The 25,884-nt window shown below is 38.5% G+C and overlaps 1 protein-coding gene across 16 annotated transcripts in view; it reads left to right on the top strand.

Annotated features, from left to right (window-relative positions):
* LOC143673140 (voltage-dependent N-type calcium channel subunit alpha-1B-like) overlaps nucleotides 1–24,253 on the top strand; it is a 201,198-nt gene extending 176,945 nt beyond the window's left edge. For 14 of the 16 annotated variants that reach the window (XR_013170207.1, XR_013170209.1, XR_013170205.1 and 11 more), the window contains 2 exons: nucleotides 428–556; nucleotides 883–5,253. Coding sequence is in view for 2 of the 16 variants with exons in the window: in XM_077147482.1 (XP_077003597.1) it covers nucleotides 428–459 (32 nt within the window). In the remaining 14 variants the exon portion in view is untranslated. Of the gene's footprint in view, nucleotides 1–427; nucleotides 557–882; nucleotides 5,254–19,858; nucleotides 19,928–23,122 lie in introns of those variants that run through there. The other 2 variants (XR_013170202.1, XM_077147484.1) reach the window with 2 other exon arrangements.
* Nucleotides 24,254–25,884: the final 1,631 nt, after the last annotated feature.

Here is a 25,884-nt window from a genome sequence, read left to right as displayed (position 1 = left end):
ATATCAAAGAAAATCATAATTTCACCAGGAAGACTAGAAAATTAAATATCAAGCATTTGAATGACTAAGATACCAACATTTAGCTGAATCATCTAGTTGTTTTCATTCTGAGTTTTATTAAGAGTAGCTTCTAATGATTTCCAGCACTCAACAGCTGTTAAGTTGCATGACTGTGGAAAATTTGTTTATTTGCTTATTTATTCATTGGAGGAATGATATTTAGAAAGGAAACACAATTTAGTTAGAATAAAATAATTAAAATATTTTTAAAATATCTCTAACTTTGCACCTATTTTCAAAATAATCATTTCCTTGCAGAGAGTAAAAAAAAAAATGAGACAATAATAGAGGCTAAATTACATACCTGATTGTAAATTCTGCTGATGCTGCTTTGATTTACTAATTGATTCTTATCACTTATTTACAGATATATTGCCCTCCTTGGAAAGTGGAGAATAATGTTGAGAGGGTATCTAAGGGTGGGACAGGAGCTATGAATACAGAAGCCACAACTAAGAAGATAACAATTTTGACAGCTGTGATTACATCATCAAAGGTGAGGTACATTATACAATCAAGTCTATAAAAATTTGGAAATTCATTCAATAATAGATTGTATTACATAAGTGACAAAATATGTTTACAATTTTGGAGCATTGTGTCCTAAAAAGAATATGCCTTGTGAAGTCTTAAGACACTTGAAATAATGTCTTAAAAGTGTTACTGATTAGCTACTGAGTTCTGAGTTACATCTTTGAGTTTTGGGTACTCCCTTTTTAGCATTCCTTACAATCAAATTTTCATTGCAAAAGTGTATAAAATAATGTTTCCAGAAGTTCAAATATCTTTGTTTTTTTTTCTTTTTTCTTTTTGCATGGGCAGGCCCTAGGAATTGAACCTGGGTCTCCGGCATGGCAGGTGAGAACTCTACCTTCTGAGCCACATTGGCCCACCCTTAAATATCTTTAGTACTTTAGTGTTTACTCAGAAATATTGTAGATAGTAAATGAAATTATTACTGGCTTTCATTTTTTTCAGTCCAGAGAATCCTCAGGATGTCTAAGTTTTCTGTAGGCATTGCTCCTGACCATGTGTTTACTGTTTTTGCAACCAAGCTTGTAGCCATCATCAACCCTTAATGTCCTTAGCCCAGAATTATGGGTGTGTCTCCTCTGTGCAGTGAATCTATGCATTTCAAATTAGTTAACACATAATATAACAGTAATCCATCATATTGAACTTACTTTCAATGCTCCATATCTCAGAGATAAACTTATTGCATATATAAAATATCAATTCACATCACATATTTAAATTAAAATCTATGAATAGTGTCCAAGCTTTTAAGAAATTTGACTTTAATATACTGGTAAATATATAAGATTAGTTGCCCTAATAACTGCTTAAACCTTCACATTTTATTAGCTAGCATTCTTCTCTGATTATAAAGCACAGAATGGACAGTAAGTGAATAATGAACATTTTTGAGTGAATGATTAAGTGGCTGAATGAATAGATATTGTACATTTCGATGAATATCACTATGACCTTCAAACTCCTACCCAAATCCAGATATTTTAAAGCATTGGTAAATATTGGAAGCATATTTATTTCAATTATGTAGCCCCTATGTAGAATTACACAAGGCATATTCCGAAAAGAAAGCTTACATATATATAGCTCTCTCACTGATAAGTTCCTGACAGAGCACATGATATAATAAAAAAAAGTCCTACCTGCCTCAATCAATTTATTTTATGTATATTTCTATGTTATTCTTAGTTATTGTAGTCTTAAAGTAATATGATTTGGATTGCTTTGTCTCTTTTATTACTTCACTCCCAACAGATACATTCTAAATCCATTTTGGATTAATGCTGCTGGGTATAAAATATTGTCTCTTTGCTTCCCTTCTAAATGGCCAATTATACATTGTTTCATTTAGTAACAGTAACATTTTTGAAATAATGTCTCCCTAAAGAAAGTATATTTGAAAACACAGAATAGTTATGCATGAGACAGTGGTAGCAATTAGATATTGCAAAAAATCATTTCACCAGAAATTGTATGGCAATAGAAACATAATGGATATTGAGATGGAGAGATCAACCTGGATTATCTGTATGGGCTGAATCTAATCATATGTGCCACTGCCATTAAAGTAGGAAAAGGAAGAGGTAGAGGGAGAATGGGTATGTCAGAAAGGTACCACAAGAGAAGAAAAATCAGAAGAGATGAGGCATAGTTCTTTTCCTATATATTTCTGTTTTCAATATCATTGATTCCTGCTTTAATCTTAATTATTTCCTTTCAACTGTTTATCTCAGATTTACATTGCAATTATTTATCTAATTTCTTATATTGGAAATCAAGATTATTGAATTGAGAAATTCTTTTCAAATATACACATATATAGAACAAGCCTGATTTTTATTTCTCTCACTCTTCAAAAGAATTGAAGGATAAGATTTATATAGTAGATTCTTGGTATTATCAGGAACCATGCTTCAAACTACCTGCTCTGATACCTCTGAATATCTTACATCTTTGAGCCACTCAAGGATTCAAGCTCTCTATTGGAGCTTCTATGCAGTAGGGATGAGAAAAGGCCCTCTCTAAGGTTTTTCTCAACAGAGATAATGGCCAATTCACTCGTATTTGTAAAAGTATCTTCAAGTATTTTTCCATTTTTCTGATAGATTTCCTTATTTACTGAGTTTTTACAGTTCTATATATAATCTAGATTGTATTTTTTCCTTGTATATGTGGCTAACAACAGATTTCCCCTAGTTTGTAACTTGTTTTTCATCCTTTTTCAGAAAGTAAGATATTTAATTTTTATGAGGCCCAACATATGAAAATGTACTTTTTAAACTCTTTGCTTTTGTTGTTGAATTTAAATATTTTCCCTAATCCTAGACTCTGAATATTTTCCTTGTTATTTTCTAAAAGTGTTACATTTGAATATTTCATTTAAGACTATGGTACATTTTGAATAAATTTTTGTAAAAGACATGAGATTTTGACTTATATTGATTTTTCCTAAACTTGCCCAACTGCTCCCACACTGTTTATAGGAAAAAACTACCTTTCCACTAACAAATTGATTTTCCAACTCTGTTAAAATGAATTGATTCATTCTGCTCTAGTAAACATGGGTCATTCTCCAGAAAGCTAATGATAATTTAGGTCACAAAAGAAGTGTTAATAAAATTAAATATGTGAATGTATACAATGAATCTTCTCCTACCACAATGGAATAAAGTTAGATTTCAATAAAATTGGGGATAATGGAAAATTCCCTAATATGTGCAAATTCAGCAACGTACTCCTGTAAATTCAGTGGGTCAAATAAGAAATCAAAAGGTAAATTAAAAGGTGGGCCACAGTGGATCAGCAAGCAGAGTTCTTACCTGCCATACCAGAGACCCAGATTTGATTCCCAGTGCCTGCCCATGCAAAAAAGAAAAACAAAGGTAACTTAAAAAAATAATGATATAAAAAAATGTGAAATTGCAACATACCAAAAAATTATGGGTATAGCAAAGGCAATACTGAGAGGAAAACTTATAATCTAGAGGCTTGCATTACAAAAGAACGCATACCTCAAATCAGTGATGTAACAACACAACCAGTGGATCTAGGAAACAAAAAGAAAAATAAACCCATCAGCAGCAAAAGGAAAGAAATAACAAATATCACAGCAGATATAAATGACAGAACAAATAAAACAAAAGAGAGAATCAGCAAAAGCAAAAATTGACTGAGAAATTGAATGAAATAGACAAACATTTAACTAGACACAATGTAAAAAATATAAAGGGTAGACAGGAAGAACCCTAAGCAGAAATGAAAGGGGCAATTACTAGCAACTCAACATAAATAAAATGATTATAATATGGTTCTCCAGAGAATCAGAACTGTCAATACACACACACATACACACATTTATGTAATAAATAGATAAAGAGATGATAAATATAAATTGATTGGTCATGCAACCACAGGGATGGGCACATCCAAATTCCATATTACACTCCTATCTTTGCTGAAAGCAATTTCTGTTGTTGATTGTATATGTAATCAACCATATATGCAATCAATTGACTGATTATTAAAATCCCTGAAATACCCTGGTAATAACAGTCAGGTCAGTGTTTCCTTTAACTTAAACTGGTCACATTTACGTAGTAAAGTTGACATATGAATTTAACCATTACAGTCCATCTCTTCTCAAATTTGTACCCATAAATATCTTCTTAAACTGTACTTCATCTAAATAAAAAATCACAGACATGCATTTGCATTACATAATTCAACTATCATTTTTTACAACTGTTAATGCACTAACCCTGTCCCCAGAAGAAGGTGCAAATCCTTGGGTAGTATACTCTAAAACTTGATATTCTGTAACAAATATTATGACCCAAACTTAATAAAACATCTGATATATTATAAAGACATAAGATAGGGGAGAAAAGAAATATATTTTCTTTATGTATCCATATGAACATATAACAAAACACTGAGAAATACTCATAACCATTATAACCCACATTCCTTCAACTAGTGCTCATAGATAACATTTATAACTACATTCTTCTACTATGCATCCCATATTCCCTTTAATCTTAGCAAGAACCCCCACTGGCTGTGTTACCTTGCTTGTTGGTGTGACCCAAAACATCATTCCTGAAATTTCTGGGTCATTAGTGGTCCTTCCTGCTTTGGATTGTTTTAATTTTTATTGACTTTAATCAAAGGGCATGGTTGTACCAAGAAACACTCTAGGGGCTCTCCTGTATTTCAGGCAAACCCTTCTTTACCTCCACTGTGTAGTAACATTTCTATTTCCATTTGATAGGATCATTAACTTCAGTTAGTAAAGTAATTTTCTTCTTTGTCTGGTGATTCAGAGTCATGAAGAACCCTAGGTATTACTTGGGTTGTAGTATTAACTTCCAGTTCAATGGAATCACTATTGTTTATTTGGCTCAAAGCATTGTTTCTTTTGGAACTAAACTATGTAGTCTTGCAGAGCTTAAGGTTGTTGGGATGAAAAGGAAAACTGCTCTGGTGGGTCACTAAGGAAAAAAGCAAATGGTGACCCTCCCATTCCCATCACTCAATTCCTGCACCCATGAATCCTCACTATTGCAGGAGAAGCACCATAAAGTAGATTCTGATTTGCAACATATTTAGCCTTCTTAGAAATGTTGCTGCAGTCCTACTTTCATGTACTTTCATGGCTCATAGGGCTCATAACCAAAGAGGCCACAGGAGTAGAGAGGAAGATTATGCATGGGTTCAGCAACATTCATCAAGGCCAATCTGGTTAAACCACTGCTGAGTGCCAAATCTGCCAGCAGCAGAGACCAACATTCAGTCCCTGATATGAAACCATTTGAAGTTTATCAGCCTGGTACCTGATGAAATGTTAATTACATTGAACAACTACAACAATGGCTGTACTACAAAGTACAGCCATTCAGCTAGTTTTATAATTGTGTTTTAAAAAGGTCATTTGAGCAGTTTCAGGGTGATTGGAAATGTGGTAAGACCAGTGAATTTAATGATCATGTGCTATTCCACAACTTCATTTATTGTGTAGTGGGTCCTGTGATCAGATGCAATGCTGTGTGGATTACCTGATAAATCCACAAATGGTAGTTTTGAGAGTAATGTGGTGTGCAGGAAATGCAAATTAGTATCATGAGTATTTGCTTATTCCTATAAGAACAAAACCTTGCCCCTTCTATGAGGAAAGTTGTTCAATGTAATTAACATTTCATCAGGTACCAGGCTGATAAACTTCAAATGGTTTCATATCAGGGACTGAATGTTGGTCTCTGCTGCTGGCAGATTTGGCACTCAGCAGTGGTTTAACCAGATTGGCCTTGATGAATGTTGCTGAACCCATGCATAATCTTCCTCTCTACTCCTGTGGCCTCTTTGGTTATGAGCCCTATGAGCCATGAAAGTACTTAAAGTGGTTTCCAATAGGTCTTTCCTACCATAATCACCCTGATTCTACAAGTCCAGATACCAGTGTTGTGATTTTGTCATTTACTGATTTTTATTGCAATTATGCATTCTCAAACTGGGGAAATGATAAAATGGGTCTTAGCCTTGCCAGCCTATTGTGAGATAGATATTAGTTAAAACTTAATTGATCCTGTGTCTTCCAGAGGCCTTAATCTATCTGGCAGTGACACAGTAATGCTTGGGTCTCCTGGAATAAATATCATTTCAGAGCCAACATCAAATAATCCCTGAAATGTCAGATCATTTATTGATCCTCAATGGATAGTCACCCTGGTTAAAAAACATAAAACCTTTTGGGGAAACTTGGAGGAAATTTAACAGTATAAATGTGTATCCGTGTAGCAGAGTCCTTCCCCAAGTGTACTAACATTATACTCAGTTCTGTGTCTGAAAACTGTCTCAGCTCTTGGAATTGACTGAAGGCTGTGACTCTGGTTTTCTGATTCAAATGTTAGGCTTGAATTAGAATATATTTGCCTATGTATATATCCAGTAAAAATTTAGTATTCTGCCCATCTATGCCATCCCATGATCAACTGGCTTACACCATGAGCACCTGCAAGTCAGAGTATTCTGATTGCTGCTGTGACACTGCTGTCTGTTACAGGAGCCACACTTTCCTTGTTTTTGGCAATTGGTGCTGCCACCTGGCTTTTACCAAGCCAGAATGTGATCATCACAACTGTGTTTAACAATCTAAGATCTTTGGCAGTAGTTCCACAATAGTGTCAGACCTACAGAGAAAAGTGACCACAGAGATTTTCAGACATGATGGAACTGCTGTCACATATTCCTCACACAGTTCAGGTGAAATTTTTATCCTATATACATTCCTGGGAATTGTGAGCAGTTCTTATATGATAAATCCATTCTAATATTTCAATATCTCTAAGACTTTGTATCCTCCATATATATTACATTATGGAAGGCTTAGCACTTAAACTTCAGATGTAGGTCACCTTCTGTACATCAGCCAACAAGTCAAAGAAACAGAGCCTTTTGTAACCACTCAATCTACAACATTAAACCCAGAATCTGAGCTCAGTTACTTATGTAAATAAATTCAGCCTCATTCAACTTTAACCTCCTTCCACCATTATGCCACAAACTTAGTATCCATTTCCATAAATATTCCCCTGATCTATTTCTATGGAAATTGGATAAATCATGGAGCTCTTCGGAATGTAGCACACATCCTCATGTTCACACCTGTCTCTCCAGGGCCTATTGGAACTTCAGTCTATTTATAGGTCTGGAAGAAAATAGGGCCAGTTGAAATGTATCATGAGAGGAAATAGTGTCTGTCAAGCCATCTACACAGGGCACTCCATTAGAGTTTAACCTGGTGAAATGGGGTTAATGTCTTCAGACTCAGATGGAAAGGATGTTTCTCAGATGAGGAACTCACAGGTTTATCAGGCACAGCAGTTTAAATCTCTTAAGTTGGCAAAAGAAAAGGCACACCATTACAGGTTTATCAGGCAAGAACACTCAGAAAATTCTAGGATGTCAAGCCTCTACTCTCATAATTATCAACCCATATGTCTCCATTCTAATTTTCAGGATCTTCTTTTCAGAAATATCAAGTGGTTCCCTAAAAGAAACAACAATTTCTTTCAGAGCATAGAAAAACCTATAGAAAGTTTTAGGTCCTCATGTGACACTTGAACTGTGAATTTAAAACCTTTTTCTCATCACTTTATTTAACAAATGGATCCAATATATTTAGGAATGAATAATCAATATCATTATACTTTGTAATTCCCCAAAATTCTTTTAAAAAATCAAATATACTGTCTTTCAGTGGCTTGCCTCTTGCAAGCATTTGAGCATCAATATATCAAATGATATTTTGTATACCTCTATTTCAATTCATTCTTTGGAATAACAGTGTGATATTGATCATTGGAAATGTAGTCATTAGTGAATTTAGATTGGAAAACTGATTCCAAAAGTCCTCAGAACCAACTCAAGAAACTCATGTAAGATTCTGTTTCTCAGGAACCACTCCTGTTACAAATATAATTATAATTAATAGTCTGGTTTCTCTAGAGAAAAGGAACTCACTATAAATATATGTAAATATTGAAGAATTTAGTATATGTATTGTCTCATGAGACCATAATGATTTATAAATCCCTGTTCCATAAGGCAGGCTATAAGATAGGAATTCCAGTGAATCTGTAGACTTTCCCAGGAGAAGCTGGCTGGCTTAAGAAATTCTCATTTTTGACAGATGAAATCATCAATCTCTCTTTATGACATCCAATTGATTTAATGAGACTCTCTCATTGCTTAGGGCAATCTGTTTGTTTTATATGCAGTCATTCATAGACGCAAGCAACTGAATAATTATATGTTACCTGAAATTCCTTCAGAATAACAATCAGGCAAGTGCTTGTTTTATCAATATTTGGACAACATAACCTAGTGAAAGTGGCATGTGAACTCAATAACAAAAATGCTACTAAAAACAAGTATATGCCTACAAATTAGATAACTTAGATGCAATTGTTCAATTCTTAGAAACTTAGGAACTGCCTTCATTGATTCAATAAGAAATTAAAAATCTCACTGCTCTCCAACAATTAAAGTGATTGAGTCAGTAAGCAAATATCTCCCCCCCATACACAAAAAAGCCCAGAACCAAATAACCAGATAGGCTTCACTGGTGAATATTACTAAATACTAAAAGAAATAAAACCAATCTTGCTCAAAACCCTTCAAAAAATTACAAAGAAGGTAAGAATTCTCATTTTTTTCTATGTACCACCATCACTCTAATACAAAGTCAAGTAAAGGCATTACAAGAAAAGAAAGCTACAGACCAATATCTGTTATGAACATACATGCAGATATCACCAACAAAATACTAACAAGCTGAATACAACAATAAATCAAAAGAATTATGGACCATGAGCAATGGGATTTATGTCAAATATACAAAGATGGTTAACCTTAACAAAAAAATTAATGTAATACACCACATTAATAGAATGAAGGAAAATAAATACATGATCATGTCTTTTTTTTTTTTTTACATGGGCAGGCACCAGGAATCAAACCCCAATCCTCTGGCATGGCAGGCAAGCATTCTTGCCTGCTGAGCCACCGTGGCCTGCCTCATGATCATCTTAATTGGTGCAGAAAAGGCATTTGACAAGCTACAACACCTCTTATTAATAGAACCTCTTAGAAACCAAGGAACTGAAGGAAACTTCCTCATCATGATAAAGAGTATTCATGGAAAGTTCACAGTTTATATCACTGTCAATGGTGAAAGGCTGAATGTTTCCCCTGCAAGATCAATAGCAGTACACAAATGCCCACTTAGACCACTATTTTAATGTTGTACTAGAAGTTCTAGATAAAGCATTTAGACAAGAAAAAAGGTAAAACATTCAAATTGGAAAGGAAGAAGTAAAACTATTCTTAGTTACAAATTACATATCACCTTGAAAAGACAAGGAAAAGTTATTAGTGCAAATATATTCAGAAAATTGATGATATACATAAGAAAGATGCAAAATACATTAGTCTTTCTACACACTAGTAATGAACTATCTGAAGGGGAATCATGAAATAATTCCATTTATGATAACAACTAAATAATGAGATATATAATGAGATATCTAGGAGTACATTTAACCTTAAATGTATTGGACTTATACATGGAAATATACCAGATATTATTTAAAAAGTTGATAAAGACCTCAAGACCTGAAAATGGAAGGACATCTCATGTTTATGAATTTGAAGTCTAAGTATTGTTACGATGTCATTTTGGCCTAATGTGGTTTACATATTCAATGTAATCTTAATGAAAATTCCAAGACCATACTTTGCAGAAATTGAAAAATCCATCATCAAATGTAAGAGAATCCAAAAAGCCAAAATATGTTGTAAAAGAAGAATACATTTGGAAGACTCACACTTCCTTATTTTATAAATTATTAAATGCTAAAGTGGACAAAACAACATGGCACTGGACTAGGGAAGACATATAGATTATTGGAAGGATTTTGAGAGATCAGAGAAATAAACTCCAAGCTCTATGGCCAATTGAATTTTGAGTGGTACATTTGCTTAATGGGGAAAGATGTTTCTTCAACAAATGGTGCTGGGAAATCAGGACATCATCCTGAGCTTACCCAGGTCCAAAATGGACAGTTTTAGCTCCATTCACTGCACTCTGGCTGTCAGGTAGGGAGGGGATGCAGGAGCCAGGTGGCAAAAGATAATCCCAGAAGCTGCCACAGGCTCTTCTAGCTGTGTTTCAAAGTCACTGTTCAGTCACAGAGCTACACCTCACTGCAAGGGTGCCTGGGGCAGTATCTATTCTGAGCAGGAATGTGCCCGGCTACACAGCAGCATTTTGTTAGTAAGGAAGAAGATGAGAAAAAATATCAGGGCCAAATTTGAGATAGAAGCAGAGAGCACACATAGGATGTGAGAGGAGCACGTGGTCCTTTTATGGAGTAAGGACAAGAGATAAATTCTTTAAACAGTGGTGCTTAACCCTCTCTTCAGTTAAAGCTGTTTTCCTTCCAGACATAGTGATAATTATTAAAGAAGTTAGCATGTATTACACTAGGAATAGGGGAATCTAAGAGACCTCCTGTTTACCTCACAGGTGCATTATCAGAGCTTTGGCTCAGGCCAGTTCTTGAACCAGAATAACAAGCTATTTTCATTCCAAATCAACTCATCCTCAAGGAGAATTTAAAATCTGACACATACCTGGTGTGAAATTTTCCTTTACTACTGTAGTGCAAAGTGGCATCTCTTTCTGAATTTACCAAGGCTTATTATGGTTTACAGAGAACATTAGACACCCAGCTCCTTCAGTAGAGTTGCAGCTGGCTTGGATCTGAGAATTATCCCTGAAAATTTCCTAAATCACCTATACTTTGATAGGGTCTGAGCAATTTCAAGGTAAAAAAACTGAGAGGTTTCTGTACAGATTTTTTGACTGTGGCCTCTTCTCCTGCAGCAGCAGAAACCAAGATTTCAACTGAAATATATAAAAACAGAAAAAATGGGAATTTGCCCCAAAGCAGGGGAGACAATATGAAACTCTAGGCCAACAGTGCGGTCCAACATCTCTTTTTATCCTTCCTTGGTTCTGTATTAGTCCTTGTTGATTGGTTAATTTGGGCAGAGGAGATCCTGTGTAGAATTAAAGCTATGAATCTATTTTCCTGGCCAAAAGTGGCTACTCAGAGTGAAAGCAGCCAGGCACAGAGGTTATCTGTCTGCTTCCAAGCAAGTGTCCCTAATAAACATCTACTTGTTAGACAGAATCCCTTATCCTGGAAGTAACCAACCCTTAGCAAGCATTCCAGGAAATTTCCCTCACCCATAATTTCCAGGAAACCCCTTGCAAAACCAAACCTGCGCCCCTCTTTCTCTGCCGGTCCGCCGCGCGGCGCCCACGCCCCACAGCAGCCGACCCGCCCACCCTCCTCCCCCCTCTTTCTCTGCCGGCCCGCCACGCGGCGCCCAAGCCTCGCAGCAGCCGACCCGCCTGCCCTCCTTCTCCCCCCTCTTTCTCCGCTGCCCCTCTTCCCCCTCCTCCTCCGGCGGCTCTCCAACCACCACGGTGCCCTCTTCCCCCGCCTTCACTGGCTCCTCCGCCACCAGCCTCGACAGCCTTGCCGCCCTCACCTTTCCTCCTCCAGAACAGCTACTGGGGGAGTGGAGACAATGCAGGGCAGCTCCCGGAGCCACGATGGAGATCAAAGGGACAGCGTACCCCATCCTGGAACGGCTGACTGTCTGGGAGAACCAGCTCCGGTGAGAACACCGAGGGATGCGGGCTTTCCTGGGCGGGACGGCAAGCGGTGGAGTCCCTCCCTTCCTCCTTCCCAGGCCAGCTGGCAGAATTGGGCAGTCGGTCCCCTCAGGCCGCGGCGGCTGGCGTCCCCACCACGCGAGGCCCCCCAGACCAACTGAAAGAGTTGGGTCAGAAATCCCCAGACTGCGGAGAACGGTGACCAGGGGGTCCCTTCCAAACACGTGACTCCCCGGTCTGCCTGGGAACAGTGCACTCTCCCGGGCTGCGGCAGCTGGCACCCTTCCGCCACGCTTGGCGCCCCGGGCCGACTAGGAAATTTGGTCGGGCGCTCTCACGTGCTGCGGCGGCCGGCGACCCTCCCCGCGTTCGGACACCCGGGCCGGCTGGCACTCTTCCAAGACGCTTCGGCTGCCAAACCTCCACTACGGTGAAAGTTTTCCAGAGTTAAAGGACCCAGAGCAACTTTTACTAGTGGATCCCGTAGACAAACGTGTGCCACGAGCGCCACCTACTGGGCAGGATAAGAAAAACAGAACCCAGAGATTTCACAGAAAAATCTTACAACCTGTGGGGTGCAACACTCAGGGAAATCTGACTAAATGCCCAGACGCCAGCAGAAGATAATGGATCATGCTCAGAAAATTGAAAATATGGCCCAGTCAAAGGAACAAACCAATAGTTCAAATGAGATACAGGAGCTGAAACAACTAATGCTGAATATACGAACAGAAATGGAAAACCTCTTCAAAAACGAAATCGATAAATTGAGGGAGGACATGAAGAAGACATGGGCTGAACATAAAGAAGAAATAGAAAAACTGAAAAAACAAATCACAGAGCTTATGGAAGTGAAGGATAAAGTAGAAAAGATGGAAAAAACAATGGATACCTACAATGATAGATTTAAAGAGAAAGAAGATAGAATTAGTGATTTGGAGGATACAACATCTGAATTCCAAAAAGAAACAGAAACTATCCGGAAAAGAATGGAAAAATTCGAACACGGTATCAGGGAACTCAAGGACAATATGAACCGCACAAATATACGTGTTGTGGGTGTCCCAGAAGGAGAAGAGAAGGGAAAAGGAGGAGAAAAACTAATGGAAGAAATTATCACTGAAAATTTCCCAACTCTTATGAAAGACCTAAAATTACAGATCCAAGAAGTGCAGCGCACCCCAAAGAGATTAGACCCAAATAGGCGTTCCCCAAGACACTTATTAGTTAGAATGTCAGAGGTCAAAGAGAAAGAGAGGATCTTGAAAGCAGTGAGAGAGAAGGGAAACCAGATACAAGGGAAACCACATACAAGGGAAACCCAATAAGACTATGTGTAGATTTCTCAGCAGAAACCATGGAAGCTAGAAGACAGTGGGATGATATATTTAAGTTACTAAAAGAGAAAAACTGCCAACCAAGACTCCTATATCCAGCAAAATTGTCCTTCAAAAATGAGGGAGAAATTAAAACATTCTCAGACAAAAAGTCACTGAGAGAATTTGTGACCAAGAGACCAGCTCTGCAAGAAATACTAAAGGGAGCACTAGAGTCAGATAGAAAAAGACAGAAGAGAGAGATATGGAGAAGAGTGTAGAAAGAAGGAAAGTCAGATATGATATATATAATACAAAAGACAAAATGGTAGAGGAAAATATTATCCAAACAGTAATAACTCTAAATGTTAATGGACTGAATTCCCCAATCAAAAGACATAGACTGGCAGAATGGATTAAAAAACAGGATCCTTCTATATGCTGTCTACAGGAAACGCATCTTAGACCCAAAGATAAATATAGGTTGAAAGTGAGAGGTTGGGAAAAGATATTTCATGCAAATAACAACCAGAAAAGAGCAGGAGTGGCTATACTAATATCCAACAAATTAGACTTCAAATGTAAAACAGTTACAAGAGACAAAGAAGGACACTATATACTAATAAAAGGAACAATTAAACAAGAAGACAGAACAATCATAAATATTTACACACTGAACCAGAATGCCCCAAAATACGTGAGGAATACACTGCAAACACTGAAAAGGGAAATAGACACATATACCATAATAGTTGGAGACTTCAATTCACCACTCTCATCAATGGACAGAACATCTAGACAGAGGATCAATAAAGAAATAGAGAATCTGAATATTACTATAAATGAGCTAGACTTAACAGACATCTATAGGACATTGCATCCCACAACAGCAGGATACACCTTTTTTTCAAGTGCTCATGGATCATTCTAAAAGATAGACCATATGCTGGGTCACAAAGCAAGTCTTAACAAATTTAAAAAGATTGAAATCATACACAACACTTTCTCGGATCATAAAGGAATGAAGTTGGAAATCAATAATAGGTGGAGTGCCAGAAAATTCACAAATACGTGGAGGCTCAACAACACACTCTTAAACAACAAGTGTGTCAAAGAAGAAATTGCAAGAGAAATTAGTAAATACCTACAGGCGAATGAAAATGAAAACACAACATATCAAAACTTATGGGACGCAGCAAAGGCAGTGCTAAGAGGGAAATTTATTGCCCTAAATGCCTATATCAGAAAAGAAGAAAAGGCAAAAATGCAGGAATAACTGTCCACTTGGAAGAACTGGAGAAAGAACAGCAAACTAATCCCAAAGCAAGCAAAAGGAAAGAAATAACAAAGATTAGAGCAGAAATAAATGAAATTGAAAACATGAAAACAATAGAGAAAATCAATAAGACCAGAAGTTGGTTCTATGAGAAAATCAATAAGATTGATGGGCCCTTAGCAAGATTGACAAAAAGAAGAAGAGAGAGGATGCAAATAAATAAGATCAGAAATGGAAGAGGAGACATAACTACTGACCTCACAGAAATAAAGGAGGTAATAACAGGATACTATGAACAACTTTACGCTAATAAATACAACAATTTAGATGAAATGGACGGGTTCCTGGAAAGACATGAACAACCAACTTTGACTCAAGAAGAAATAGATGACCTCAACAAACCGATCACAAGTAAAGAGATTGAATTAGTCATTCAAAAGCTCCCTAAAAAGAAAAGTCCAGGACCAGACGGCTTCACATGTGAATTCTATCAAACATTCCAGAAGGAATTAGTACTAACTCTCCTCAAACTCTTCAAAAAAATCAAAGTGGAGGGAAAACTACCTAATTCATTCTATGAAGCCAACATCACCCTCATACCAAAACCAGGCAAAGATATTACAAAAAAAGAAAACTACAGACCAATCTCTCTAATGAATATAGATGCAAAAATCCTCAATAAAATTCTAGCAAATCGTATCCAACAACACATTAAAAGAATTATACATCATGACCAAGTACGATTCATCCCAGGTATGCAAGGATGGTTCAACATAAGAAAATCAATTAATGTAATACACCACATCAACAAATCAAAGCAGAAAAATCACATGATCATCTCAATTGATGCAGAGAAGGCATTTGACAAAATTCAACATCCTTTCCTGTTGAAAACACTTCAAAAGATAGGAATACAAGGGAACTTCCTTAAAATGATAGAGGGAATATATGAAAAACCCACAGCTAATATCATCCTCAATGGGGAAAAATTGAAAACTTTCCCCCTAAGGTCAGGAAAAAGACCAGGATGTCCACTATCACCACTATTATTCAACATTGTGTTAGAAGTTCTAGCCAAAGTAATTAGACAAGAAAAAGAAATACAAGGCATCAAAATTGGAAAGGAAGAAGTAAAACTATCACTGTTTGCAGACGATATGATACTATATGTCAAAAATCCGGAAAAATCCACAACAAAACTACTAGAGCTAATAAATGAGTACAGCAAAGTAGCAGGCTACAAGATGAACATTCAAAAATCTGTAGCATTTCTATACACTAGTAATGAACAAGCTGAGGGGGAAATCAAGAAACAAATCCCATTTACAATCGCAACTAAAAGAATAAAATACCTAGGAATAAATTTAACCAAAGAGACAAAAAACCTATATAAAGAAAACTACAAAAAACTGCTAAAAGAAATCACAGAAGACCTAAATAGATGGAAGGGCATACCGTGTTCATGGATTGGAAGACTAAATATAATTAAGATGTCAATCCTACCTAAACTGATCTACAGATTCAATGCAATACCAATCAAAATCCCAACAACTTATTTTTCAGAATTAGAAAAACCAATAAGCAAATTTATCTGGAAGGGCAGGGTGCCCCGAATTGCTAAAAACATCTTGAGGAAAAAAAAACAAAGCTGGAGGTCTCGCGATGCCGGACTTTAAGGCATATTATGAAGCCACAGTGGTCAAAACAGCATGGTATTGGCATAAAGATAGATATATCGACCAATGGAATCGAATAGAGTGCTCAGATATAGACCCTCTCATCTATGGACATTTGATCTTTGATAAGGCAGTCAAGCCAACTCACCTGGGACAGAACAGTCTCTTCAATAAATGGTGCCTAGAGAACTGGATATCCATATGTAAAAGAATGAAAGAAGACCTGCATCTCACACCTTATACAAAAGTTAAGTCAAAATGGATCAAAGATCTAAACATTAGGTCTAAGACCATAAAACAGTTAGAGGAAAATGTAGGGAGATATCTTATGAATCTTACAACTGGAGGTGGTTTTATGGACCTTAAACCTAAAGCAAGAGCACTGAAGAAAGAAAGAAAGAAATGGGAGCTCCTCAAAATTAAACACTTTTGTGCATCAAAGAACTTCATCAAGAAAGTAGAAAGACAGCCTACACAATGGGAGATAATATTTGGAAATGACATATCAGATAAAGGTCTAGTATCCAGAATATATAAAGAGATTGTTCAACTCAACAACAGAAAGACATCCAACCCAATTACAAAATGGGAAAAAGACTTGAACAGACACCTACCAGAAGAGGAAATACGGATGGCCAAGAGGCACATGAAGAAATGCTCAATGTCCCTGGCCATTAGAGAAATGCAGATCAAAACCACAATGAGATATCATCTCACACCCACCAGAATGGCCATTATCAACAAAACAGAAAATGACAAGTGCTGGAGAGGATGCGGAGAAAGAGGCACACTTATCCACTGTTGGTGGGAATGTCAAAGGGTGCAACCACTGTGGAAGGCAGTTTGGCGGTTCCTCAAAAAGCTGAATATAGAATTGCCATATGACCCAGCAATACCATTGCTAGGTATCTACTCAAAGGACTTAAGGGCAAAGACACAAACGGACATTTGCACACCAATGTTTATAGCAGCGTTATTTACAATTGCAAAGTGATGGAAACAGCCAAAATGTCCATCAACAGAAGAATGGCTAAATAAACTGTGGTATATATGTACGATGGAATATTATGCAGCTTTAAGACAAGATAAACTTATGAGGCATGTAATAACATGGATGGACCTAGAGAATATTATGCTGAGTGGGTCCAGCCAAAAGCTAAAGGACAAATACTGTATGGTCCCACTGATGTGAATGGACATTCGAGAATAAACTTGAAATATGTCATTGGTTAAAAAAAAAAATACAGAGACTTAATTGTTTCATGTTATACAAAATCTAGAAGCTGGTGGTTCCAGAATTAAAAAAAAAAAAAAAAAAAACCAAACCTGCCCCAGACCACACGGCAGTCACCTGAATATCCTTGCATCCCCTTCTGGCAGTTGTATTCCTGGTGTAACTCCCTTCACCCAACATCTGCCCTCCAACAGTTACAACCTGGCATGCCTACAGCAGCCTCTAACTTTTAAACCCCACCAATGAAGAGTTGCCAACTCCCAATTTAGCCCCCAGCTTCCAAAACCAACCAACAGAAATCCACCAACTTCCCTCTCCGAAGCTAGACAAAGAAAACCCACCACCTCCCTTACCTACTTCCCTACTTCCTGCCAATCATCCTGTATAAGCTGTGTCTCTTCCCCTGCTTGGGGCTGCCAGCCCACCTGCTCAGAGCCTTATAATACACTCCTTTAATTAAGTTTTGTCTTCTCCCTTCTTTCCTGGTCGAGAAACCTATCACAACCCCTTATCAGAAAGCTTCTATATGTCTCTGCCAACCAAAGGCACAGGTATTTTTAAAAACAAAACTAGAATTAGATGATACAAAGCTATTTTCCCCTAAACTTTGAAAAGTGGGAATTTCAAAATGCATACAGTTAAAACAGAAATCAGAGTCTACAGAGCTATTCATTATTTAGGTTCTGGTAGGATACTATGATACTAAAGAGATAAGAATGGCAATTTCCACTAATGTATATGCCTCCAGCACTTTTTAAACAAAATGTAAGAGAAAAGCAGAATGCTGTCCCCGTCACAACTGATAAGGCTTTGGGCAAAACTTTGGCCACAAGGTCTGCTGCCTTGCCTTTCTGATTTTGTTATTTCAACAATTGCACTAAATTCTGGATAAATTAATTTTCCCTCACAGTGAAAAATTCTTTTTTTTTATAATTCCTTGATTATTCACATCATTGTCATTAATGGGCTTTGTTCTCATCATTGTAAGGTACTTTCTTTACATACTTATCTTTTTAAATGCTTTCTTTCAGTGAATAGACATCATACTAAGTCACTTGAAAAATTTCGTGTAAATGTGGGGGTTTTTTAAAAAATATTTTCAACCATTGTCTCATACTTTCCTCTTGTAACTCTGACTTGGAATTACAGAAAAGCTAGTCATGAATTCCAAGTCAAATTTTACACTTACAGTTAAAAAAATAAAGCAGTTTGATAATAAATACAAAGGTTTTATAGTTGAAAAGAAGAAACAATGGTAAAGTGTCAATATGGGTTAGTATTCTGAAGAATTTGGTTTTTGAAAGTACCCTTGGTTCTCATTCTCTACTTTGAGGTTTAAGATAATGATTATAATTTAAAAAAATCTCATGAAGCAATAAGAGCTCAAGGAAATGTCATTTCTGAAGACCATATTCCTGAGAAGAAAAAATTGTCAAGAAAGGCATGCGGGGTAGTTTTACTTTTAGATGCCTGGGTCTGGTGAACTCCTTTCTTTGCTCTCTACTCACAGCTGTGTAGCTCTGGTTTCCTCATCCATATATTGGAGATAATAGCAACTACTTTCAAGGGATTTTATAAAAGTTAATGGAAGTAATTCATAGAAAGTGCTTGGCACATTGTCTTAAACCTATCAAGGAAGCTGTTATTTAATTATCCATTACTTACATGCTTCTGTGATATTGTATGTAGTTTAAACCAGGAAATCACACAATCCCAAGGATGAGAATTTAGGAATTTCCTTTTTCATGTGGTCCAAGGAAACTTTTCAGTTCTTTCCTTGGAGGGAAAAAAGGGTAGGGAAGTACACAATTTTTCCAGGAGAGATCTGTTGTTGAATGTTATTTTTGTGTCCTCCAAGAGGCTGGACAAGCGAGGTAGAGAAGGGTGAACCTACACTCCCACCTCCTAACCTAGAAGAACAAATCAATCAAGTGAATTGAGAATAAATTTACAGGCCAGAAACCCAGGAATCTCAAAAAGCACTGAAGAATCATTTTTCCAAAGACTAAATTGCTGTGGAAACCCTCATTCCACCTAGGAGCAGAAGTTCAGATCTCAGTTAATTCCAGGTAAACTCAGGTTTGCTTCTAAATCCTGGAGGGTTACGTGGCCCTCATTTAGCAATGGTTTCTGGAACTTGACTTAAAGAGTTGGGTGCAGGAGCTATTCACTGATGTGTTTTAAACCTTAGCACTATTGCAGTCTCCTCCCCACCCCCACCCTTGTTCTCCAGGCTGGATGACCTCTGTGGGCCTTTGGGATGAGATGGAAGCTTCCTTATCTAGTCCCATTCCAATTTTTATTAAAGTGGATACATTTTATGTTCCAAATTCTTCAGTACTAAATTTTTGAAACTCTTTATATTTGGACTTTGCAGATAAAAAGCTGTATGCTTCAAATATGCAACAATAATAGAAATGTGCCTGAGTAGGTATTTGATCATGTTAAGAAATTATTGTTTATTTTTAGGTGTGATATGATATTGTGATTATATTTAAAAGAATGCATCTCTTCCAGCTATAGCTTGTACAACACATAGGATGATGTAGGAAGAATGAATTTCAGAAAAGTCTTTATCTTTTGGAGGTATGTAAAGAATATTTTGGATGAAATGATATGATGCCTGAGATGTTTTCAAACCTTCAGGACGGAAGGAAAATGAGTAAGAAATAGAAAAATCAGGGCGGACCTGGAGTTGATAATGGTTAAAACTGGGGGGTGCCTATATAATGGAGTTCATTATGTTAGCTTTTTGTGGTTTTTTTCTTTTTTGGGGCAGTGGGAATTTCCACACTAAAATGTTCTTTAAAGGTCATGTGCTCTAAAAGTCTCTTCTGGCAGTCAAAAAATAAGAACACAATGCCACTGAATCCTGCATTATTTTAGGTCATTTCTCCTTCCCTGGCATAGTACTGACCAAGTCAGAAGAATCACAGGATAAAGTAAGATTCTTGGGAGGAGAAAATCTTGTTAATATCTCAAAGTTTTATCCTATTACATAAACCAACTAACATTTCAGACTTTGGATATTGATCAACTTTTAAACAATTAAAAATATGAAGCATTGGTTCTTTCCTAAAACCTTTGGTTATTTATTCATCATGCCAGATATGCAAAGTGACAAGGAAGATCAAGAACTGTTAAAAGATTTTGTAGGTTTAAGGAATTTTTGTTTTTAACCAATTAGCCAGTAGGCTTGGGGTGGGGTGAGGCAAAGGTTTCACCACATGAAATCCTCTAAAGGAAAGGTCGTCTAAGTTATCACTTCCATCGCTGACTTTGTGGAAGTTGATCTAGCCACATTTTAGAAAATGTAGAAAATATTCTTTGAAACAAAGAAGTTGGCAAGTGTAAAACATTATCCTAAAATAAAGTAGTGTTCATGACAGTACCGAAAATGACAAAGGCAGCAACTGGGAAGGCTATGGGATATTTTGCACTGTAGTTGCTGGTTTCATCATTGATATGTCCCCTTCTGGCAGAGCAGCCATCCATAAAATACTTGTTGAGTATGTATGCAATGCAAAGCACTGGACAAGAGCAGACAAATAATCCAAATATCCAACATAGCGCTCAGGGTACTGTAGGCAGCTGGGGACTGTGTTCCCTCTCATTCTCTCACTCTCCCAACTTACATATGTGTTAAGAACAGGGTTAAGAAAATCCTGAAAAACTTTTTTTTACAGTTATTTTGAACCACTTAGATATGCATAGATTTATTCTCTGAATGACAAGGAGTAGTGCAGATGAGCCACTCTTGGATATCATAATTTGGTGCATTTTTTTATAACATTGAAATTCAGAGTTAGGTGTAGGGAAAGGGTTCTGTCTTCTCAATACATTTATTCTCCCATGCATTTCTTCATTATTTCACCCATATTTATTTGCTAGAGCCACAGTGGGAATTATTTTAATTTGTAAAAGCCTTCTTAATTTGTAAAAAACTTCTGTGTAAGTGAAAAAATGTTGTAGTGGAAATAAATATTGGAACAGGCAGAGTGCCCTCTAGGAAGGACACTGGAGTAGCAACAGTTCACCTAAGAGATTACCAGTGGAGTGGTCCTGCATGAAAGAAAGGGGGCATAAAAGATCATCACTTCAGTTATTATTAATGGATTGCTATTCCCACAAAGATCATCTGGGGAATCGTTCTGATTGGCCGGCTGGTACCTTCAAAGGTGTTTTGTTTAGCTGTGTGACTAATGATGCCGTTTTCAAGGTCTGCTCATGGTACTTCAATTAGATGGAGGCTGTGGAAGTTAGAGGAGCTTTCGTGAACTTTTTGCTGAGTTTCAGGAAAGGAAAACTTTTCCATTAACTGTGAAATTAAAAAAAAAATCTATAATGCATCTCTTAACCAGATTAGAAACCAGAACCCTGGTAGGATTTGTTTAGCTATTTTGCTGAGGGTGTTCAGCTAAGGTCATGGAAAGGATGAATAATTCACATTGAAAACCTTAGCATTTTACTTAAAGGCCTTATTTTCAATTTTTGGAAAATGTGACAGCAAGAATTAGTACTGGCACTTCTGTTTCAATAATGGTGGTGATATTTAAATGACAACAAATATATAATTGGACTTACATGCACATTTATGGACACAAAAATGTCATTACCTATTTCAGTGGAACATTTTACACTTCCTCTATTAGCAACAAAAATCAGTTTAAGTTGTTTTTAACTATAAGCAATGAACCAACATGAGAAACCCTTGTGGCCCTCATACTTTGAGAAAAATATCCTTTTCTTTTCATTCCCTGATTTTGAAAGGATGAAATTGTCTATTTTAAATAAGACCTTTGATGAGTCTTCCTAAAATAAATGTTAACCCATTTTCAAACATTCCTAAAGATCTTTTGAAGATCAATAGTCAGACCCCTCTCTAAATTAGAAGAAAGATTAGAGACAAATTATAGCATGACAATTCTATGCTTTCCTCAGTTTGATTGAGCTGAAATTGCATACATATTACAGGGCATGAAATTTTGTACTTTATAGTGAGAACAGGGAAAAGAGATTAGGAAAAAAAATGTTGTGGGAAGAATGGGGGAAGTTATAGATAATGCAGGGGATACCAAACTTTTTTACCTATGGAAAATACAGGATAAATAAAATGAAACAAAACAATAGAGTAAAAATAACTACTCTTCTACAAACGACTGCATAGATTTCCATTTAAAAAGTAAGAATTGAGCTAATTTAGCTATATAATTAGCTAATATAATATATCTATATAATTAACTAATATAATATAGCTATATAATTAGCTATATAGCTAATTTAGCTATATAGCTATATAATTGAACTATATAAGAAGTATAACTCTGCACTCAAAGACCTGCTATGAATGCCTAGTCTATTTAACCTCCATAGTGTGAGAATTTCCCTGTCTCCCCTGGATTTTCTGAGACAGGTAAGAGTCACAAATACTACTATCATCACTTTATCTGCCAGTTTCCTGCCATTATAGTGTATGTTCTAGTTATTGACCCAAACTAAGTTTCTTTTAAGACTATGCTGACCTAGTAGGGTGTATTCCCAGATGTTGACTTAGGATCACAGATGTTGCTAATCTAAAAGTTACAGACGTATGAAACTTCCAAGTCGCCATTAAACATAGCTGATTTTCTCCTAGACACCATTTTAGTCCACTTAGTAATTGGAATATAAGAGAAAACCCTGCAAATTAAATATATGAAACAGTACCTACACAAGCACACACATGTTAAGATTGTCCTGTCTTTGTGTCTTTTATAGAATGCATGTCTGTTTCTGTTGCAGGGGCTCAGTAAGAATGTGGCTGCCACTGTCAGTTATAGATGCTCCTGTTACTTTTCTCAGGCTCAGAAAATTGTCCATACTTGTTCCATCAGGTTGCTGGACAGCTCATGAGTCTCACTGGTTCTTGAATCATACACAACGGACACTTCTCCAACAGATGGTCAGTGCCACCTGTATTCCATCTTGGGTTCTGACCAGGAGGAGTGCAAGCTCTCTCCAGGCAGCCCACAGTGGACCACTGGCACTTTTGGCCACTGCCACCAGGGCTGACCTCTTCTCCCCAGTATTGTCCCTCTGTGGTCATTTAGTGACTCCATTCCCTTTTACTCCTGCCAAATCTAAACACAAGAAAGAAAAATTTAAACTTACAATTACAGTCTAAATAAATTACCTTATATAAAGGACTATATATATCTCAGGCATGTTTACTAGCTGACATAAGTGTTAAATTAAAACATCATTCTTTATTGGTACAACTTTAGGTTACAAAAAGCATATTGGAAAGGTTTTCTGGGGGGTAGGGGGAGCGGGACTGTAAGTGAGTCAAGAGGTGCTGTGCAGCACTCAAAAAACACTCCCAGGCTTCTCTGTTGCTTACTTAGGAGATCAGTTCTTGTGAGGAATAACTCCCCTTCTCCAAACCATCTTCCCTGCCCGCCTTTATACCGAACATCAGGGGAAACCTCCAATGAGCAGCTTTTCTGGAGGAGTCTCGCCATACTTCTGCCACCTGCTACAGTCTGCCCCACTCTTCACTGTCCCTCACTGTCCGGGGCTGAGCCCTCCCAGGACCTGCCCGCCCATCCGCTTATAGATCCCACCCCACGTCATGTCCCCACAACGCACCAACACCCCCATCCGGCCCACGGGGGCTTTTCCAGCCTGACACATGAGCCTTTGTTAGGGGATGCGCTTCCAGGAATGAGAGAAGGCGGTCCAGAGCAGGCAGAGAGATGTGGAAGGGTTCCAAGATTGGGACAGAATCAACAGCTCCATTTATAAGGCCCAAGACAAAGACACGGAGGGATCCTGTGGAAAAGACGGGGAGTTCACAGTAACCAGGCTCCCGGGACCAGAGGTTAGGTAAAGACTACGGCCCACATGGAGAGGACCACATACTGTGATATCTGTACATTCTTCCCCTGCAGAGACTGCCCCTGCGCTCCCACCAGCTATCGCAGCAGTTTGCACTCACATAGGACAGGCCTTGCGTCCACAACCCACAGTGACAGTACAACAGGCAGCAAAGCACAATCCAGCTGGGAAGTAATTCAACTACAAGGGGCGCCCAGCCAGGTCAGGAAGCTGAGCCACGGGCCTGGGACGTCTCAGAGACACTCAGTATTTTGTGCCTGACCTCGCACGTGATTTAAAGCTTTCGTCACATTCTGTGAGTTCTCAGGTGTGTTTTCACAACATGGATATTTACTCAGGCACGGGTGCCACCCTGAGCGGCCGTGAGAGTATGTAGTACCATCCTATTTGCAGAACCACGTGCCCAGGTTGAGTAGTTTCTTCTTAGGTAAAGCTCTGGCTGATCCAAAGCCTCCAGCGCGTGGGTGATCAGCCGGGCGGCTGCAGCCTATTGGGTGACTGGGGCAGCTCCGCTGGGGTGAGCGCACCTGTAGGCGGCATGGCAGGCAGTCTGCTTTCCCGCACATCTAGCTTTCCCCACTTCCCGATTACTGGGCGTCATAATGAGATGTCCTCGGTCATCGTCCAGTCTGGGTGTAGGGCAAAGAGGGGCAGCCGCTGTGGCCACAGGTCCAGAGCTGCTGCCTGGGGCCGAGGGGAGGGGGGAAGGATTAATGTCTAACCGTGCGCTGGAAGAGGTTGTCGGTCTCCAAGCCCATGGTCAAACTGCAAAGTCCATTGCAGCCGCCCCACGGCCTTGTGTCCCTATTTGTTCTGTGGAGGCTGGTGCCACCTGGTCCACAGTCTCAGCAGCGGGCAGCCCATGCCCGCATGCTAGTCATCCGCGTACAGGCCAGGCTAGAGGGTAGGGACAACGACAGGAGTCAGCCTTAGGGGTGGTTTCTGGTGATATGGAGAATTCCCTTAAACTTGATGAGGTGCAGAGCGCAGAGCGTGGTCCACACAGCACACACCCAGCCCTGAGCCTTGCTGTGCCTGGCAGGGGCCCACCCAGTGGGTGTCTCACACAGCACTGGGGCAGAAGGAAAGGTGTTTATGGGGAATAAGGGCAGGTCTTGTGTGTTTAAGATAGGCACACTGAATCCCCATGGTAGATAAAAGGGTCCTGGAGAAGGTTCTGGGACAGGGGGGACCCTCAAATACCCTACTGTTCCCCTAGTCCTGGGGGGTCTAACTATTTGCAGTGCGGGGTTCCCAGGTTAACACTTTTTGGCATTTTGTGATGGTCTGTGCCCTAATCCTTAAACTCCGAACAGTCGCCCCCCATGGACCTCGGGACCCCGAGGACTGACTGCTTGGGTCCTCGGGGACTCCCTCTTCCCCACAGGCGGAATGACCCAGCAGGAAGGCCCCGCTGTGAGGTGGTCACAGCAAGCGCCCGGAAAGGGCTGCCACCACCCCACCTGAGAGGGAGGACGTGCAGCTCAGGGAAGGGAGGTCAGTCACTGGCGGAGGGTGAGTAAAGGGCAGGCCGGCCGCAGTGTCCTGATTTGGCTCCACAGCCCGGGTGCCCAGTTCCATAGCCATCAGGGCTGAGCAGAACTTCCCAAGGTGCCTCCCGTGGCTGGTGGCCCCTAGGTCACGTTGGATGGACGTTTTCTTATTAA

The sequence above is a fragment of the Tamandua tetradactyla genome, unplaced genomic scaffold (assembly GCF_023851605.1).
Source record: "Tamandua tetradactyla isolate mTamTet1 unplaced genomic scaffold, mTamTet1.pri scaffold_141_ctg1, whole genome shotgun sequence".
Lineage (NCBI taxonomy): Eukaryota > Metazoa > Chordata > Mammalia > Pilosa > Myrmecophagidae > Tamandua > Tamandua tetradactyla.
The sequence above is the reverse complement of the archived record's forward strand: the minus strand, read 5'-3'. Positions and strand labels throughout refer to the sequence as shown.